General features: G+C 48.2%; 1 protein-coding gene across 5 annotated transcripts in view; it reads right to left on the bottom strand.

Moving 5' to 3' along the window:
* Window positions 1–20085, bottom strand: part of LOC105694223 (potassium voltage-gated channel subfamily H member 2) — an 83043-nt gene that overhangs the window by 48542 nt on the left and 14416 nt on the right. For 3 of the 5 annotated variants that reach the window (XM_012414685.2, XM_012414689.2, XM_012414686.2), the window contains exons 3-4: window positions 7612–7770; window positions 5534–5684 (exon numbers count right to left, since the gene is read on the bottom strand). In XM_012414685.2, the coding sequence (XP_012270108.1) occupies window positions 5534–5684; window positions 7612–7770 (310 nt within the window). Of the gene's footprint in view, window positions 1–5533; window positions 5685–7611; window positions 7771–20085 lie in introns of those variants that run through there. The other 2 variants (XM_012414687.2, XM_012414690.2) reach the window with 2 other exon arrangements.

The following is a 20085-nucleotide window of genomic DNA, read 5'->3' as shown; positions in this document are numbered from 1 at the left end:
ATTCTCATACACGATTAATATCCCATTTGAATTGTAAACCTTGTTAGGCTACGTCCCACTGTCAGTGTTAGGCCAAGGGACATAAAACGTTGATTTTCATTACGCAACTTGTCTCGGCTTCCAGGTACAGCCGCAGCTGGGTTTCAAGCTACGCTTCAATTCGAGTTTTGAGGTTAGGTGATGAATATCGTATCGTACGAGGAAACTAATTAATAGCAGGGTGTAACACGGTGGCCCCTTTTCTCGATACGTGCGTAAGTCGGGAATTACACTTGAGGTCAGGAAATGATCGATGCAGATCGCGACAGAGGTCAGACCCGGCAAGTGGAGTGTGTCAGTGTTAGGTCAGTCCCGGCAATCGATACATAACCTCAACCCGCCCAGCAGCGGCGTGCGCGGGTATGCACGTAAACGCGCCGACTTTGTTTTGTTAACCACAGGCATAATTGGCCGCCATCGTGACTCATGAAACGATGAAAGCCAAGCCCTTTCCCTTATTTGCGATAAACTGTTGCACCTGTCACACAGTTGGGGCGGTTATGCACGAGGGTTTATCCTTCGGGCCGCAATTTACCGGGCGATTACGTCGCCCTCGCTTGACCATGGTTCGCCTTTCTTGAGAAGCATCGGACTACCATTTACAAGGAAGGTATCCCAGGTCGATCTCTCCAATTTCATTTCTTTTATAATATGTTATAGTAGACTAAAACCTAAGCGACACGTATTTTTTTTATCTGTCATTAAACACATTAAGGGGGTGAAACCACCATCCAAAGTGAGGCCTGTGAAGAGTGGCTCACCCCTTAATTTTTTTTTCTTAATTGAGAAAATTATATTTTTCATTTCTCGTTATGAGAAAGCTTCTCCAGGTGGATTGGTTAAAAAATATTATGTTCTTGTGGGTGAAACTTCCAAATCGCCCCTTGACATGCCTTACTTTGGATGGTGGTTTCACCCCTTTAAAGTGTTTAATGGTAGATAAAAAAAAATACGTGTCGCTTAGTTTTTACTCTACTATAACATATTATAAAAGAAATGAAATCGGAGAGATCGACCTGAGATACCTTCCTTGTTAGCGACATAAAGCTCGAAGCAGGAGGACCGAAAGGGTCATCGAGAGGAGGGACGCGGAAAAATTTCATAACGGCGGATTCCCGCCCCCACCTTTGCGCCCCCGACACCGTTTACGTCGTCGAGAGGCTCGAGGGTCCTCGTCCACTAATCATGGGAACGGCCAGACCGTCCACTCGGATTACGGCAGAAGAGTTTTCAGCCGGGCCTCGCTTGGAACCCTTCCAACGTTATCACCCGTTCGCGAAACCCGCTGACGCGACTCGAAATCTACTGATTGCGAGGCACCGAGTCCCCGCCCATCCTTCTGGGTCTCGGTGTCGTCTTGATGGGTCCCTTTTTACCGACCAGACGGCCATTGTTCTCGCGTATCGATTCCACGAAATCACGTAAACCGAGGACCCCAAGGTATATCCGTGACGCAATCAAAGGCTGAACCCCTCATTCTTCCCTGAAATAAGGAAAGGAACAATGCGCCCGCCATTTTGAAGTAGAACAAAAGTCCAATCGGAGACGGAAGACGCGCCATCTTTCCGATACGATTACCCGATAATTCACTTTACACGGGCCCTCGGGGCGATAAATGTCCCGAGCTAACGCAAAAATATCAATCTCCGATCCCGGGACAAGCCCGAAGACATTCTTCGAGGAAACGAGGAGAATTTCCTCCGGCTTGAAGTAACGGGCCTCCGTCACGCGAGATCGGTTCCAATTAAACATTCGCTTCATTCAATTGTATCGTCGATGTTTATCGGAGGTATACGGCCCTGACATCGACCTTTCAATTTGATCGCCTCCGAGGAATCGGAAACGAGCCGCGGTCACGAGATGAAAATCGTACTTCCAGGAGGGGGCGAGAGAAATGTATGAGTGAAATGGCTCTGAAATCGCCGCCATTACCGCGGCCTCCGATCCATATCGGCCACTATTTCGAGTATTTATCCGTGCCTCCGGCTTCGCCTGACAATTCTACCCGACACGTAAGGAGCCTGATCGATGCCTGAGAAAAATGACAATATAAGAAAATGCCAAAAAAGAAAAATCGAATTTTTCAAGTTTCCAGACGATAATACCCCCGTAAGCGAGAATTCTCTTTCTCGATCGCGACGAAATTAATCCCAGCTAGCGGCTTGTGCGAGAAGTCAGGAAAATCAGTTCCCTGAAGAACGAGAAAAACCTCGAACCTCTTCGGAAATGATTTTCCCCTCAAAGGGTAGCTAAATAAAGAGAAACCAGCCACTTAGGGTGATGTTAAAATCGAGGTCGCGCTGTAAACGACTGCCCTGAAACGTAAACCGTATCTTAACATTTTCCGCGAAACTAGTTCATGCTGCACAATAATAATGAGTAATACACATCCTTGAGGATAATTCTACCCCCCGCGAAATTAGTTGCGGAAAAATTGCACTGGTTACCGCGGAACGAAAATCGAGGTCGCCCATGTCCTCCGAGGTGGGTATTCTGATAAAGTTACGAAATTACACGTCTAACCGGGCAACTCAATTCCGTAAAACGAAGTTACGTTTAACCCCGCCTTGGAGTAACCCTTTCGTTTACATAAGTTGACCGGTCGTAAAAAAAAAAACGTAACGTTTACAAAACGCAACGCACTCCCGACAATTAAAAGTGCATAGTTCGACGAGTACGTTCGTAATGACGTTTTAACGACGTTTCCCCGAACTGGGTGTATCGAATCGTTTTAAACATTAGAATGTAAATATGAAAGCTACAAGGAAAGTCTTAACACTCGTGAATTTTCATATTCTATAATAATTTTTTAAGTGTCTGTAAAAAAAAAATTGAAATTTCAGGAGTGTCAGGAGACCTTCCTTCCAGCCTCCATATTTCCATTGTGAAGTTTGAAACAATTCGGCGCACCCAGTTTGAAGGAAAGTTTCACAAACTGGACCACTTCGACGGCACTTTGATATCACCGTAATCGTTAAGCGATACCACAGCCTCTGATAGCTGCCAGACCTTTAAGATCCTTTTTGTAACGATTTCTTTTCCGGGAAAATCGTCAAGCCGAGCGAGCCGGGAACTTTTCCCGGCAAAAACGAGCGTCGTTTTCCCTATATCTCAGGGACATCTTGGCGCGGTCTGCAGTTAAGCCGATAAGCGAGCCGATCATTTCGCCATCTAGGGACAAATGCACGCGGTGCTGCCAATCGATCGACCGCGCAGGAATGGCGCATCCACGCGTAGCCCAAAGGGTTGATTAATTATGCGGATTAGGTTAGGGGCCGGCGACTTGGCTAGGGACTTTCGGTCTATTTACGAGGGTGGTACACACCTGGTAGCGGGGCAGGGCTCGCGTCGCAAGGAGCAACGCAATCCCTCAGGGTCAAAATGTCCCTAGCATTCCTCTCTGTCATGCTCGCGGAGCATTGGCGAGCTTGAGGCTCGAGCTTCGCGTCGTTAACAACGACGAGCCGAGCGTTGCGTGCAACCCCGGACTACCCTGAAATATACACCCCCTCGCCTTGAAACACATCCAATTTATGCCGTCCCCCGTGCAAGCCTTCGGATTAATGCTTTCACCAGATCCGAGCTGCCGATGGCAACCCCGATTATGAATGGACCCCCGAAGTCGCGACACAATTTCAGCCGTCCATTCGTTGTCGGGACCAATTCATGCTTTCGAGGATTTCCTATGTGATTCCACATCGTACAGAGGAGGGATCCGACTCTTGACGGAAATTGTTATCAGCAGTTCTTATTCGTAACAACGACGAGCAGAGCGTTGCGTGCAACCCCGGACTACCCTGAAATATACACCCCCTCGCCTTGAAATACATCCAATTTAATGTAATGACCGATCCGAGCTGTCGATGGCAACCCTGATTATGAATGGACCCCCGAAGTCGCGACACAATTTCAGCCGCCCATTCGTTGTCGGGACCAATTCATGCTTTCAAGGATTTCCTATGTGATTCCAGATCGTATAGAAGAGGGATCCGACTCTTGACGGAAATTCTTATCGGCAGTTCTCCTTGGGGAAGCACATCTATAACCGACGCGCCCATCGTTAGGTCCCTACAAGGACTCTCCGACGGCGGTACCAATCGTCGGCAAAGAGGGGGCCCGGAAAGGGCGAAGAAGCTCCCCATTGATGACAGGCTGACAGGTCTCTAAATCGACTTGTCAGCCACCTCGACACGCCTCCTGCGAGCCGCCTTCGATTGGCACCAAAGGGTAAAAGTCGATATTCCAAATCGACGCGAAGGCCGGACTCGTTCCGACGCATCGGCCAGGAGTTTCTGCACTCTCATCGAGGATCGATTTCAGCTGGCGGTCAGGAGACGCGACGATCGATCCTCGAACAGAGGGAGGACATTCCGCAATCCGTTTATCAGTCGAGGGTCGCGAATATCGAAAAGCGATTTCCCTTTGTTAACCAGTCTGATTGTGACGGTCAGGTCTGCAGATGGCACCGAAAGTTTCCCAAAACGACGCGGTACGTTGGGACGAATATTTCGAGCAATCTGCTGGTGTTATTGCCCCTCGGTACACGATCTTCCCGAGTAAGTACATGGCCGTCCACGATGCGTTTGCATTTGTTTATTCTTCTTACTGGGTCAGAGGGAGAACTCTAACTTCAGCCTCAACAGCTGCCGGTTTGCGGCACCGGTAACATCAAATACCCGATGCGTTGCTATACGTTACTTTTCCAATAATAAACTTGACGTTGCTTCTTCTTATTGCGCGGGACAACTTATCTCCCATTACGTGACAACATGGCCGATATATAGGACGCGCGTCCGCGGAGACGGCACCCACTCGCGGTTTCGATTATATAAGTTTCCTTTTAACAGTGAAAAATATGAGTAATTTGCACGCGTGTATCGGGAGGATTAAATTCACCGTCGCTTTACGGAACGTTATTACTCGGCATCGCTGTTTCTTGGGAAATAATAGGTTACATGTAACTATTTGTCTCGTACTCTACGATTCCGACTCTCGATCCGCGCGTAGTACTCCAGGCGTCCGCTAGGCGGCGACTCTTACAACGTTTCCCATAAACTAGGCGTACATCGGCAGGAATGATGTCGAGTCCGACAGAGACTAAGATTAAACGAGAAACATGAAATCACCAACAAAAATATACGTAATTCTCTCTGTATAGGTGTGTGAACAAATTTCACGATCTTTTTCGAGAGGTTTTTTGTCGGAGGTTGAGTAGTGATGATCTTGACCGATGAAAAGGTGTTTTGGCAGTTTTATTCCAGAACTGTTCCCGAAAATCAGAATCGATTGAAATTTTGGATAAGGTGTGGCATATGGGTGTGGGTGAGTGGTCACCAAACCGAGACGAATTATTGGACGTATCTACGCGTATTAATTAAAAAGGTACATCCGTATCTGGGAAGAAGTTCGTTTCCAAGCGTTCAGTATAAATATGCCACACCGATGATTTTAATAACTACATTGATCGCTGGAGTAAAGAAAAAAATTGACTTACCAATTTTCGGAGGCTTCCTCGTCGAGGATGGTCCCGTCAGGAAGTCGATGAGGCAAGGTCGCAGACGTCCTTGGTCGATTTCTGACTCTTGAAGGTCCTACGACACCAGTCCTTGAGAGTCCGGCTCGGAAGGATGCCCTTGCCCTGTCGACTGCTCGAGTCAACGTCATTGCGTCTCATTAGTCATTGTTAGTACAGACAGCAAGAATTCGGAAACGTGTTAGTGATCTTTCGTGCTAATAAAAAGTCGCAAGAGACAGCCGAGGAATGAGAGAAATTTTTTTAAAGCAAGTTTTAGGCAAGTTACAGGCCGAAAGTAACAAGAGCTCGTTGCAAAAAATCCAAAATCGTCATTCCTGATAATAACGCTTAACCGGGAGTAAGTTATTAGTTTCTAGTTCCAGGGATGGGCGGAATGAACGGTAGCTTTAGAGGCGCAGAAAATACAGGTAAAACTAATTGACCTAAATTAAGTTTGCTACTTAAGGGTGAACCCGAACCTCTCTGATCCTATGAAAGGGGATTAGCGGCAAAGGTGCGAATCACCAGCTGGTAGGATTAAAGTTTTAAGTAAGTGAGACACTTTTGCTTAGACTAAACGCCGAATGGCTAATCAAATGCGGACCATCTCCGAATAGAAGCATCGCTCCTATACCCCGAAATCTCTCTAAGTAATATCGAAGACAATATCCCTGCACCGTCCCGTCAGACATAGAGACAGCTACCAATAAAGCCAAAGCTAAGCTGATCCTTTCATCATTTAAAATCGGGTAAACGGTATCGCGAACGCTCCCTTCCCCTGCAAAATGAAGTATCGAGGCTGAGCCAGAAAATCCGTGGACAGATTCCCTAGGATTCCCCTACAACGAATCGATGTTGGACCCACCCCGACAATGGGGTCTTTCAACCCCTGACCCTTAGCTTCCACGACCAGCTGATAAGAAACAATCTCGACTCGATGTCTCCCGCAGGGCAAGTATCGATAACCATCCTGCGGATGGATTCGTTTTACATTGTAAAAAATCTAATGACACGGTCCCGATTCTGCGACTACTGGTCAGGTCAGGTCGGACTGGAACGATCAGCTGATCCTAGCAAAGGCACATCAGCAGCCGCCAGGACTGACAGTATAGTTGGGGGCATAACATTTATTACCAGGTCAGGGTTAAGCGTTAGGCGCGCCTTGCGTCCACCGGCGCTGCAGCACCGGCTTCTAAAAATAATCCACCAACACTTCGGATACAAAACGTGATGCATAGGCCCCCAAGTATGCGCGGCATACATATGTATTAAACACAGGGGCATGCATATTATAATTCCATTGCACATAAAGCGTCTGCGGTGGGGCCGCCTCATTATGCGGAGAAATTTAACCCCGATTTCTCATAATCATAAAACGGCAGTGCCTTTTAAATGTCCCGGTTCTCAGGCTGCAGCGACCCTAACTCGGACACGAGGGGATGGGCCAATATTACACGTGTGATCTTAGAATGGGAGCCTAATTAGGGTTCCAGCCGAGGTATAGATAGGAACACGTAGTTGTCTCCCCGAATTAAGCCTGCACCAAGGTACACTATGTAGGAAGATCCGCAATCCCGCTACCTGATCATACAAGATCGAGTTCGCGGATCTCGAAATTAGAGTACACTCGTCTATCCGGGAATTTCGGGTCGCGTTAAAACCTTTATCAGACCCTTATCAAAATCGAACATCTGGGCCCTAATCAGAGAGTTCGAAGCCAAACACTGCACGATAAAAGCACCATATGCGATGGTGGTACGGATGATCTCGCCCCAACTTCGCGGGTTCCCACGGTGAACATGATCCAAATTTAATTAAGTGACCCTAGTAATACGTCTGCGAGCGTCACTGGCGGGTCCCTAGGGTCCCATCAGCCCTGTCGCATCAAAACTAGACTTCGCTTTGCGGGCCAATCCGATCATCCCTTTTCATTTGTAGCTGGATGCTGGCTTGCAAATTGAAGCGACGGTTAATGAAAACGGAACGAGCAGCTTGTCCGCGTAATAAATGGGTAAAGAGCCACACAGAAGAGGGCAATATGTGTTATTGGAACTCACAGCGGGTAACGAGCCTGTTGTTGGCGTGGCTTGGTGGCGGGATGGCGGGCTGAGGAGGAGGCTGAGCGCTCAGGTCCTCGAAGTTTATGATCTGCAGACAAATATCGTCCACCTCGCTCCTGATCAGCGCTATTACCTCGCTGCAGAGGAACTTTGTCCCTGAAACAGAAGTACCCCGATTATCGGACATTCCCCACTGGCCACTGACCGATGGCGTCCATTTTTCTCCCCTGAGAGACCGAGAAAAAAGAATTTCATAGAACCACAGAAATATTTCTTTGAATACTCCCGAAGGAATATTTTATAAATTCAAAGAATTAATTCAAATAAACTCGAATAAATTCAATGCAACGTCTCTTCGGAATTATGACAATTTTCAGTGAGTTTATCTGAATTAATTAATTATTCATTGAAATATTAAAATGCTTCTTTGGTACTACTCAAAGAAATATTTCTTTGGATGAATTTCTTTTTTCTCGGTGTACTGGTAGTGACGCAACTAGTCGAATACTTTATCGACTCGAATTACTTGAATTCGAAAACAGAGTCTACTCGAGTTTAGATTCGAATCGACAACTCTTTGAAGAGAGGAGGTACATTCCGCATGAAAACAATCAAGCCTGTGACGAATTGGCAAGTAAAACGATTCGAGTAACACGCGGTTAACCCTTTAGTTACCAAGAGCCACTATAGTGGCTTCCGCTTGACGGACGTTTGTTTATGAAACGCCGCTATAATGGCTCCCTTCATTCCCATGCGTTCAAAGCGACAAATGAACATAGTATACATATAAAATATTAGCACTCCGCGGCGGAGCTATCCATATAGACAGTACAGCTCTACGTAAATACCTCAGTTTCGCTCTTTCACTCGTATTTCGCATTTGTTCGTACCGAAAATTCGAGTTGCAATAAGAAAAACTTGAAATTGACTGGAATACAACCTTAACTCGTGATTAAGGCTATAGGAAAATGGCGTGAAAGAGGTCTCGTTTGTGATATTTTTCTCCAAACTGGTGTACGAAATTCTTCCAAACTTTACAATACGAATATCGAGGCTGCAAGCTTCGACCCTGAAATTTATGAACCATGAAATAAAAAATTTTCCTTCAATTCGTTCATAGATATTTTTGATAACGTTTTGTAAAAATTGAATTTCACGAGTTCACCAGGGCCTTCCTCAGGGTTTTCAAATTCACGTGGTAAAGTTTTAATCGATTCGGTTCAGCCAGTTCGGAGGGAAGACTCACGAACGATTGAACCTTCAGATGCCACTTTCATATCACCTTAACGAGTTGAAACCTTCCAACGTTCCGTAGCTGCTGATATCTCCTTCGGTATTTTCATTGCTAAGAATCCGAGAGAAATTCAAGGGCCACCTTTTCTCGCAACCGAAATGCCCGTGTTTTATCATTTATCAATTTTCCGGCCTAATTACCGCGAGCAGGGCGTAGCTAGCGCAAACAGGACAACAATGACGCTTCCGACCCTTTCAGCCAGATATTACCGGGAAATTACTTCTAACGGGCAATACGGAATAGGAAACGTGGATTTGTCATTAGGGACTGAAAGGAAAGTAAGGTACAAAAGGGCTGATGTCTCCAACTACGCCATAGAAAAGCTACCTTATCGATCGGTTGCCTTCGTCTCGGTGGAACATACACGCAGGCGGGTCACGCATCTCGCTCGAATGGGAAACTCGAAAAGGCGAGACCGTATCAAGGAAAAAGGGAGATAGAACCCCTTGACGGGATGCGTTCGATAAATTATGAATAAATAAGGAAACTTAAGTGGCACGCTTTAACTACCTTCACCGAGGAGGAAGTTGCGGGCGTTTCCTTCCCGCGTTTCGAGCCGGATCGACGTGACGGAGAGGGCCGAAGACTCCGATTCTACATTCCGAGGAATCTCCTAATAAATAAATAGAATCCACTCCTATTGCCTGGTGGTACTCGCGGTAGTATATCTCCGGGAATACAAGCTGAGTACCAAAGATTCCCCGGGGCGCCGTAAAGGACTTTCGCGGCATGCTATATCGAACGGTACCAGTGGCAGTATTTACCTCAATGTCAAATATACCAGACCATTATTTACCCGACACACAATGCTCGAGATTCGGAGGAGCGCCGGAGTGCCATATATAAATACGGAGATCACTGCCGTTCCGATTGAAAGAAAAAAAGAAGAAAAAAGGGGAAAGAAAAAAAAATATCACGTTCTTTTCACTCGAGTAAACCGGCACCACCTCATGTCCAAGCTCGTTATTTCGCCCGAGAGGAATTCTTCATCCTTTTTTAACCCTTTAATTACGAAACGCCACTATAGTGGCTTCCGCATGACCGACGTTTTTTTACGAGGCGTCACTATAGTGGCCCCCTTTATTCCCATGTATTCAAAGCGACAAATTAATATCGTATTCATACAAAATGTTAACACTCCACGGCCGAGCTATCCGTACATGTGGTACATGTACAGACCCGATTCCACAGTAGGTACAGGGTTAAAATGAAAATTTCGGCAAAAAATGGGGAACTCGCGAGGCGCCATTTCTAGCCAAACTCCAGGGGATCCCATAAAGTCTTTAGATTCTTGTCAGGGAATAGCTGCCTCAATGGGGCGTTGTTCGAACGGGAAAATCGCCAGGTTCCTCCGGGAAACATAAGAGAGTTCCTCCGATACTCGAGGCGACCGTCGCCTCTTTTTGTTCCGACGAGAATCATACGTGCCAAGCCATCGTTCATCCGACATATGGAGACTCCGATTCGCAAACGTCGCCCCTTTCGAATGGAAAATATTTCACGGGATTTATTGCCGACGTGATTTACCGTCGGCCGTCCACCACCTGGATTTTCGTCGAAAAGGACTCCCCGGCCAAGAAAAAGAGACAAAAGCCCGTCGGACTTCAATCGTCGACACCTCATATAAAGTCCAACCGTGAGATCGATTTTTTTACAGGCAAGGAGGTGCTTTACGAGGAGCGAAAATAGTGGCACGGTCGTTTCTCCTGATCTCTATATTAACTAGATAGTTGATACCCCACCGAATGATATAACAATGAGAGGCGACTACAGCATCTCGGATTATGGGACCACAAACTACCATCGTAGTGTTTACGCAAACGTTTAAAACAGAGCATTGTTTAACAGAAGTATTTGATGGATGCACCAAGCCATCGCTCTTATATTACATATAAATACATTACACGTAGAAGAGACAAGCCCTATGTCCGTAATCTAGGATAGGTGCAACTCCTGTTACGTCGCCAGGAATGAGATAGCCACTTGATTTTGGGCGATCAATTGTAATCACGCGTTAAGTAATCCTTGGATTAAGGATTTTAACTCTAATATCGGTGTAACTATGATTTTATGTCTATTCAAAATCATTATACCACCGTAGCTCTTTGTACACATGCACACCCCTCATACCGCGGTTCATATTCAGTTAGTCTGCAATTCATCATGAAGCTTTCCATATATGGGAAGTAGATATTTTACTAGTTATAGAGATCAGAAGTCGTTTCGACCGCTGGTGGTAGTTTTTTGGCGGCATCCGAAACGTCGGCCTCGCAAAGGTCCTGGAGATGAGAAAAATGGCCAAGTTAGAAGGACCCGGAAGTAGGCTGGAGGGGTGTCGAGGGTTCGCTTTGTTTCGGTTGAGGAGCTTGGTCTCGTTAGGCTCTTCTGGGGTCGCTCTCAGGGCACCGAGGAGTTTGATCCATGGCAAGGGTGGCCCGCTAAAAGCAGGAACGGGGGACGAAGTCAGATTAAACTAGGTTTGCAATAAACGAGCACTACCCAGGTGAGAGCGCCGATGTTGATCTCGAAACTTTGACCATATCCAACGTCGAGAAGAAGACCACGACGATATCGGGGCGGGTCGTACATAAAAATACAAAAACGCGGTTAAATATTGCAAAACGGGCAGAAAGAGGAACCGATGATTACGGTTTATCAGCTATTATGTCCCGCGGGGGTTAATAATGACTGAAAGACGAAGAAGCCGTGAACCAGATCCGCGGCCGTAACTGGGATGCACGCGAGGTAAACGCACCCCTTTGAAAAAGCCGGCAAGGACCCGCCAAAGGGTAAGTGGGGGATGGAGAAAGAGTTCATCGACCAAATCTCGGATGTACCAGTTTCGGAGTGTTGTACTCCCAAGTCCGAAACGAGCCCGGAACCGCATTGTCTGCAGAAAAGGGCTCGGCGCAAAGTGTTGGACTTTGGGATAGGGAAACGATTTTCCCCCCGAGAGCTCTAACGAGCATACACCGATGGACGTGAACCTGAACATTGTTACAGGTTATCGATGCGAAAGTTGGCATTCGAAGTTGGATCGATGTATCAATTACTTGGGCAGTCTGACCTAAGGATGACCAGCACTACTGAAACAATAGTCATCAACTTCCCTCCCCGACTTCGCACGGATTGTTATACTAAAATCGCCGCCCCTCTAATTTTATAGTAATGTTTTATGGATCTAAACCTTCCTAAAAGAATGCTTTATGGTGCAATGAAAACCACATCGAAATCCATCCGGTGGTTTTTCAAGTTAGCCCGAACAAATGTACAGATAGACGCCTATCACGGACTTCGTTTTGTAGTATGCAGAGGTTGAAAGGATGAGGGTCCTAAGGAAGTAGACAGTATCCGAAGGAATGTACTTGGTTGCGAAAGAATGTCCTTCAGTTTCGCCTCGTAAAACCGCGTCCCAATTCCCCGATCAGCTGTTCGCGAAGAGCTCGACCCCGAGAGGCAGCGGGTCATGCCTTGGGCGAATGCACTACGCAAATAAATCGCATAACACGCGCAACTAGGTCCACTTTATGACGAGAAAAGACAGAGAGATAGGCGGAGAAAGAGGGTCCCCGAAATAGCCGGTAACCGGTAGGAACTAGCTGCCGAAAATAAATCCGCCGATCGACCTCGGGACCGGAGGAGGTCCGATCGCTGGGTTCCCGCCGGACCGCCAAGTGGTTGTAGAAAGTGTAACCAGCTTGGTGTTAGCTCGGTCAATAAACACTCCCTCTAATCGAGTCCGTTCTCTCCAGAATTGCGTAACCGATTTGCGTTTACGCGAAGCGTTAGCCAGGTCCTGCGGAAGAGTCCGATGGCAGACGTGAACCGACTGCAACCGGCTGGCACCACGGCTCATTGGGATGCGACTCGTTGTCGGGGTCGGGCGAATCCAATATTCCGGCAGGGCCATCGTTCGAGTTTTATCATCGGATATTGTTGTCAACTTTGCCAATAGAGGCAGTGATTTGCGATTTCGAGGACGCCCACAGTTAGTCGAAGACGTGACGCCGAGTCTGCAGTCACGTCCGGTGATTTTTGAACAGGTGGCAAGTCGACTAATCGTCGCGATTGTATTATAAGCAGCCAGGCAATACGCGTATAATTGCCATGGTACGTCATCATCGACTATTGTCACGCCGTGGGGTCTTTACACCGCAAACTAAAGAAAATCACGGAGCCAGTCTACACTGTTTAAAAAAAATACTATAATTTTGTAACATTTTTCTTGGAAGTTGTGTTCCAACATGGTATACTAATTTTATAACATATTTTCGAATAAAATGTATAACATATATTATAAATTTGGTAGATATGTGTAATAAATTTATAACATATGTTATAAATTTATTTTGATCAGTACTTGATATTAAACGTTTCTTTCTGCAAACAACCAAATTTGACATATGTTCCGGGCACGTTCGAGGACGATTTTAGAGACAGCCCTACTTTAAACGCCAAAAAGGATTTTTTGCAATTATCGTGGAACTTACGGAAAAGTAGCAGGTACGTTGTTCATGATGCTACCGGAGTTTTCTATTGATTGTGAGCATTTTTAAAAAATATCATTTAAATATTTCTCGGACTCGAGAATATCACTACAATGCTTCTCCGCCAGTACCACCGACACATGTCATCTTTCGATTAAATTTCTTGAAAAATAAACTTACGGTGAACGACGATGAAATTTAAAACCTCGTCTATAAATATTACAAGCAATACGTACTAAATGACTATCGAATATCAAATTTATAATTCTTCCCCGGGATTTCACAAAATCACAATACGTCGTTATAAAATTGCAAATTTACTTAGGATTTTAAAATAAATGCGTACTAATTCACTATTAAAACATCAAATTTGTAATTTTACTGCAACCTTATGTACTGAAAGTGTATGAACTTAACGATTTTTCTTTAACAGCGTAGCGTCACTCTCGCGACTAGGGAAGGCAAACTTCTCGGCTTCCCGGGGATTTCCGGGGATTCCCCTCCTCGAAGATAATTCCGCCGCATCTTTCTCACCTGTCGAGTACGTCAACGTGGTACCCTTGGCTCATCGGAACGCAAACGCGGGTCGAGTCCAAGAGTGGCGATCGCGTCGGCATCTTTTTAAATAACTCGGGCCGCAAGTGTGTCAACCGGGTCCAATCCGTGCCATCGATTCCGAACCACCTGGCGCTCCTAGGTCGGGGAAGGCCAGGTTGATTACGTCCGACCGGAATAACGGTTTAGCCGAAACGATTGCAATCCGGAACGAGGGGGCCAATCTCGAGCGCCATCTTTCAAAATTCCCATGCAGTTAGCCGGGATTCGTGAACGCGCCCGCGGACTCTATTAGCTCAGGCCCCGGCTATTCAGGCCTCTGGGATTCTGGGTCGGGGAACACCTGACGGACTACACGCCTTTCTACCACGTCCACCAATGGAAAGCCCCATCGAAGACGTCGGCCAATGAAAGAAACCCCCCTTAAAGTGTTTAATGACAGATAAAAGAAAAAATACGTGTCGCTTAGTTTTTAGTCTCCTATAACATATTATAAAAGAAATCAAATCGGAGAGATCGACCTGGTATACCTTCCTTGTAAGTGCACGTGGCAACGTAAGATGGTCGCTGCAGTCCCTCCCCTCACGTCTCGAGCTTCCTTTCCCTCGTCTAAAATCTCACTTTATGCTGCACTCATGTTTCTGTACTATATAGACCCATCTTCCATCGGAAATCATCGCGCCGCACAAAGGCGTCATCCAATATGGCGGCGGAGGTCGTGACGTAACGGAATGCCGGCAACGATCGGTCAGACGCGGGGAGGGTCACGACACGACACGGCACGGCTTGGGGATGCAAACCGAGGCGTAGCCTGCTTAATAGGTTAACGACTCCCTCCAATTGGTCGATGACGGTGTGCGAGGCGTGACGTCACTCGCGCGGGTGCATTGGCCCCGGTGACGTGAGCCGATGCGCTCGCCTCGGAAATAGCGCACCACGCGGTCCCTTTTCGAACCCGAGACTTGGCTCGCGAGCCCAACTGGCACCGGCTCTTCTGCTTCGGTAGTTGCGTGGATCAGGACCGCAGCCGGGAATGGACACCCTGGGGACCATGGCGCCGACAATAAGAAGAAAGGAGGGTACCGCTGCGCGGGTGACGCCAAGACTCAAGGAACCGGTGGCGGCCATCTTGCTTTGCGAACGTCTCATCTGTTTTAGGCCAACCTCGGACGTCAGGATTTTCGAGTCAGTAGCCTGATCAGGTTACCGGATCAGACTGCCCAAAGACTGATGCACGATTCCTACTGAAAGCGTTTATCATTGTATTTGTTTATCGATACAACCGGTGAACTACATACAGGAATTCACGTGCCCCCCAAGCCGAGCGGAAACGGTCAGGTGTGTGACGGACTTTATGTCAATGAATAATGTCATCGAATAGCGCAAAGCACCTTCAAGTTGCTTGTGATCAGGTTTTTTCTCTGGTCCGGTAGCCTCACATGGTGCGCTTACATCCAACGTCAGGTTTTTTTGTCATCGGACGCCATATTTCGAAATCGAGTGAAATTCATATCTTCAAGCAGTCTGATCCGATAACCTGAACTAGGAGATATACTTGATAAAGCGTTCGGCTCATCGCATGGCTAATTTTCGGGTGTGCAGGTCCTACCCTGGGAACACCTTTTAATGCACCATGAAGACCCCTTACGACTATGCGTGAGTCCTTTCTCTAGGACTCCACAGAACCTCTAATCCGCTCTAACAGGATTATCAAAGTTCTTCAGACCCAGGACACCATGGGAGTCCTAATGCAAAGCCGTCAGACCCGAGTGTAAAGACACGTACAAAAATGCGATAACCCAATAAAAAGCAGGGGAATTAAATTCGCCCACTTCCCCTCGAATCTCCTCGCGCAGATATATTACGTGATATGAGGACCCCTTCAGGGGCGTCAGAGGGGATGAGCCTGGAAGTGGATATTAAGTAGTCAGGGGAGCTCCCGCGTGGCCAGGAACTGCAACTTAATGTAACGCACTTGCAGCTGCACCACCGAGAGCCTCTTAATTAAGTTCGCCCTCTCCTTCTTCCTTCCTCTTCCTCCCTAGCTGGGTGTCTCTAATTTTCCCAGCGGGCCAGCTGGGTCTAAAAATTTCCAACTCCCCGGGAGGCAATTTCCCGAAAAGAGGTAACGACTCGATCCGATAAAGCCACCGCGTGAGAATCGACGTGGAGGCGGCAAAGGGAACCGGGAAACGCGAATACCTCCTTCCGCTGCGGAGCAGATCCAATATGGCGGCGACAGGTGGGGGCATAGCGCGCACGCGCCTATATATCGGGGATTTCTTTCAAAAATTCAACATCCGCAGGGCCTTCATAGCGCGGGAAATTGGAGCATGCGGTACCACCTGCGATTAGGTTCCCCCTATGCGGTGCCGACCCCCACCCCGGGGGGCGTTCATAAAACATGGGAGCGGGGAATTACCGACGTATCCCGGCAGGAAAAGTGCGGTCAGGCCCTCAAGAAAAATTCAACAGGTAATTCGGCCACGCGGCTCAAATAATCCGGGGCCGCGGGTCGGGACATTAAAAACCCGATCTCCCCCCCACCTGCGAATTATTCAGGCGAACTCGGTGCCCCAGGGGTCGCGGTGATACTGCGAGTGGATCGCCCGGATTGAAATCAACGAGCTGGGCAATCTGCCCGTCGAACACCCCAAGACTCGGAATTTTTCACTCCAAGGTGAAGTGTTCGATGCCTTCTTGATTACGATATTATTCGGTTCAACAGGTAGCGCCGGAACAGGCCGGATCACCCGGTCCGGGTTGTTAGACTAGGGCAATCCGGTGGTCGAGTGCGCCAGGGATATTCCATCCGGTTGATCCAATTCAGCCTGATGAATCGATTACACGCTTCCGTATCAAATGTTCAGCTTAGTTTCATCAAATTGGAGTTATCGAAATGTTGTTAATCGGTGATTTTCCGGCAGGGACGCTTCTCGCGTTTAGGTTAGGACTCCCCGTCGCAGCTCGTACTGGATTCCCCGGGCCACGACCATGGAGTGTATAGTAACGGACATGAACACGTCTTCCCAGCAAATATGAAGTCGCCGATACACGCTGGAAAGGTATTCATGTCCACCTCGCGCACTGGCCAGATTCCGAAAACGTTAAAATCGAAAGAAGGCAAATGAGAAACTTCCCTACTCTGTCTCCCTCACTTTAGAAGGCACAGTTGTTCAGCGCAATATAATTAGCTAAACGTCGAAACCGATGGAAATAAAAGGAATGGAAAATATGCATTCGGTTTCTGTCCCTTTCTACTACCTTCACAGAAAGATCAAGGGACGATTAGGTTCCTGGACCCCCAAGTATCTTACGTCGGCCACGAGTTTCCGAACGGGTTCCTAAATCGGCGCAAGGCCCGCACGCTCGCGTCCCGGTTACTGCAAGCTCCCTCGCGTCGTCTCTCCGCGTCCGAAATTCCGCCGGCGTCCCGCTGGTAGGAGCTTTCGACGCCTCAACCGATCGCCCCCACCTCTGTCGATCTCGCGCAGTCGAAGGGGCATCGTCCCGTGACGTCGCGCAGCGCTCGCAGCGCGCCCTCGCGGCAATAGCGAGCGGTGACGTCACGCTCCGCGCGGGGTGGGGGGACCCGTGACGTCACGGCCACCCGCGAAGTTCGGCTCGGCGACCGGCAGAGTGCGCGCGAGTCGGCGCGCGAGCAGCACCGGCTCTATTCTTGGCGCTCGGTCCGCGGTGGCCCTCGGTTACGTAACCGCGACGTCGTAGGCGGTTCGTCGCCAAAATGGCCGCAAAATCCGCGGCCCAGCCCCACCTGGGATCAGCCAGATCCCGGGGGTCAGCGGCACCGGGCGATCTGGGTCGCGCCTTTGAGTCGCGTCTCTAGTCGCACCTCTGGGAATCCCATGGGACCCGATCCAAGAATCGAATTTCTGGCCGACCCACGAGCACCGATTCGCTCGAGTTCCTCTACGGACAGCTGGAAAACTGGGACGCGAGATGTTTCGACGTCGTTTCGCCGCCTAGGATTCGCGGGGGGCCTCGAATCCCGGGAACGAAGAGAGGTCATGGACAGAGATGGTATCTTCGGCGGAACAGGTTGCCTCGTTGCCGTGGCCACGCTCCGAAATGGGCTTAGTTTGCCCCGATCACTTGATACGCGGACTAAAGGCTTTATCGGTTTTATCAAACCGTCGGTGTAAACGATAGTGTACCGAAACAATACAATAGGTACTTCTCTTGCGAACCGCGTCAAGTCGATTCACAATCGTTTACACCGACAGTTTGATAAATCCACCCCCTTTAGTACAAGTATCAAGTGGTCGGGGTAAACTAAGTTTCAGACCTCATCCAAGGTTCGCGTCCACGGGGCTATCTCGAGAATTCCTGGAAACCTGTCCAAGGCCTGATTTGGCACTTGTTAGTCACGTCGCGAGCGTCAGGAAATTCTCGGATTTGTTGCTGAGTGTAGGTTAATACGAGGGAAATAATCTTAGCCTCCGAGGAGTCCCATTTTCCCGGAGCCCAGGAGCTATCTAAGGAACCGGGCTCGGGGTTTAGCATAATTTGGAGGGAGCATGCCGAGGACGGGGACCTGAATAAGAGGGGACATTTTTGTCCTCGTTAGACCGGCGAAGACGAGTCGCGGAAGGCTCTCGGGCCGAGCCTGCTCGACCGGAATGCCTCTGGCGATGACTATGATAAATTATACAGTGCCTATCGATCTCACCGCGCCTAAGGTCAGACACTACGGCAGAACTTGCCGGGCTCGTACCGCCAACCCCGGAATGAATTCAATTTTCCCGCTCCAATTAACCGACGCCGAGATAACCGCGGGCCCTTTTAGTAACTTCCGATGAGGGATCCATCACCTAGCGAGATTTCGGCGAAATTGAAATTTTCACTAGATCGAAACGACTCCCTTTTTTATTAAGAAATATCGAATTCTCCTGGGGGTTCTCGGTCCCTCCCGAGATGTAAATCCAACAGCCACGGTTCTTCGATGACTCAACCCCCTTTCCTACTTTCTCGGACTTCCCAGGGGTCAAAAATTCCATCAAAACGTCCCGTGAATCTCTCGAATCCAGGACGCTCGTAAACTTCGGGAGGGAGATCTGTCTGAACTTCTAAAAATAAACTCGAAACTCCGATCGGGTTGGGCTAGATCGGGCTTTTGAGAAGATCCACCTGTTAGCCGTCTCGAAGTTACAGGGTCATCCGGAAGTTCTTCGGCACCGGCTGTAAAGGGGCAGCCGCGTGTATTAAGTTCCGCGGGGCGATTTCCATAAAGCTAAAGAAGGTCGAGAATGGCCGGATATTTCGGGTCTCAAGTTTGGCAGGGATACAAGCGACCGGCTATTTTTGCCGACCTCAGAAACAATGCGTCCTGAAAGCCAAGGGACTCGATTGATGGCGCGCGTTGGTCGAGTTCTGGTTCCTCCTAATCCCATTTCCGTTGATAGCCGATAGCTTCCTTAAAGGTTCGCAAATAACTCCCCCGGCGATTATTTCGGCTCAGACTCGAAGAGGGGAAACGAAGGAGCCGTTTGTTTTCGGGAAATGCTTCCGATCGGATGCATCGCCCTAGCCTTCGGGTCCGCCATATTGATGGCGTCGTCTTGCGCATAGATAACTTATTATACGGCGGCCCGGAATTAAATGGAGCACCCTATTATGCCCTATCCCGTTTTACGCCAACCTGCGCTTCCCGGGTTAGCTATAAATTTCTTAGTACGGAAAGGTGGCGTCCTGGCATCCGCTGAGTTATTTTCCTGCTCGAGTAATACCAGTCACGTGCGCGAGGTATGTATCCGAATAATCGTTTTGAATTAGAGCCAAGTGCACATACTGAATTATTGTACCGAGTAATCACGCCGAGTTCCACAATAACGGACACACGTTCGATAGGGCTGCGAAATGGTTCCAGAAATTCTTGGACGAAAAAATTATCCCTCTTCCACAAAATCCTCACTTCTGTCGATCATAAAGTAAATACCTTTTACCGTTTACCGTATATAAGCTTCTTCCGTTCTTTCTTCTGTTATCTCGTAGACACGCAGAGACCTACGGAGGTGGTACGTAAAGTGGAACCAGGGACTTAACCAGCGTTTTCTGGAACCACGGCGCAGCACCTCGCGAGTGCGCTTTCAAATCTTTCGCAAGGAGCTTCTTATA

The sequence above is a fragment of the Orussus abietinus genome, unplaced genomic scaffold, assembly GCF_000612105.2.
Source record: "Orussus abietinus isolate OABI.00-Male unplaced genomic scaffold, Oabi_2.0 scaffold6, whole genome shotgun sequence".
In the NCBI taxonomy this organism is placed as follows: Eukaryota; Metazoa; Arthropoda; class Insecta; order Hymenoptera; family Orussidae; genus Orussus; species Orussus abietinus.
This window is presented reverse-complemented; position numbering and strand designations above follow the sequence as displayed.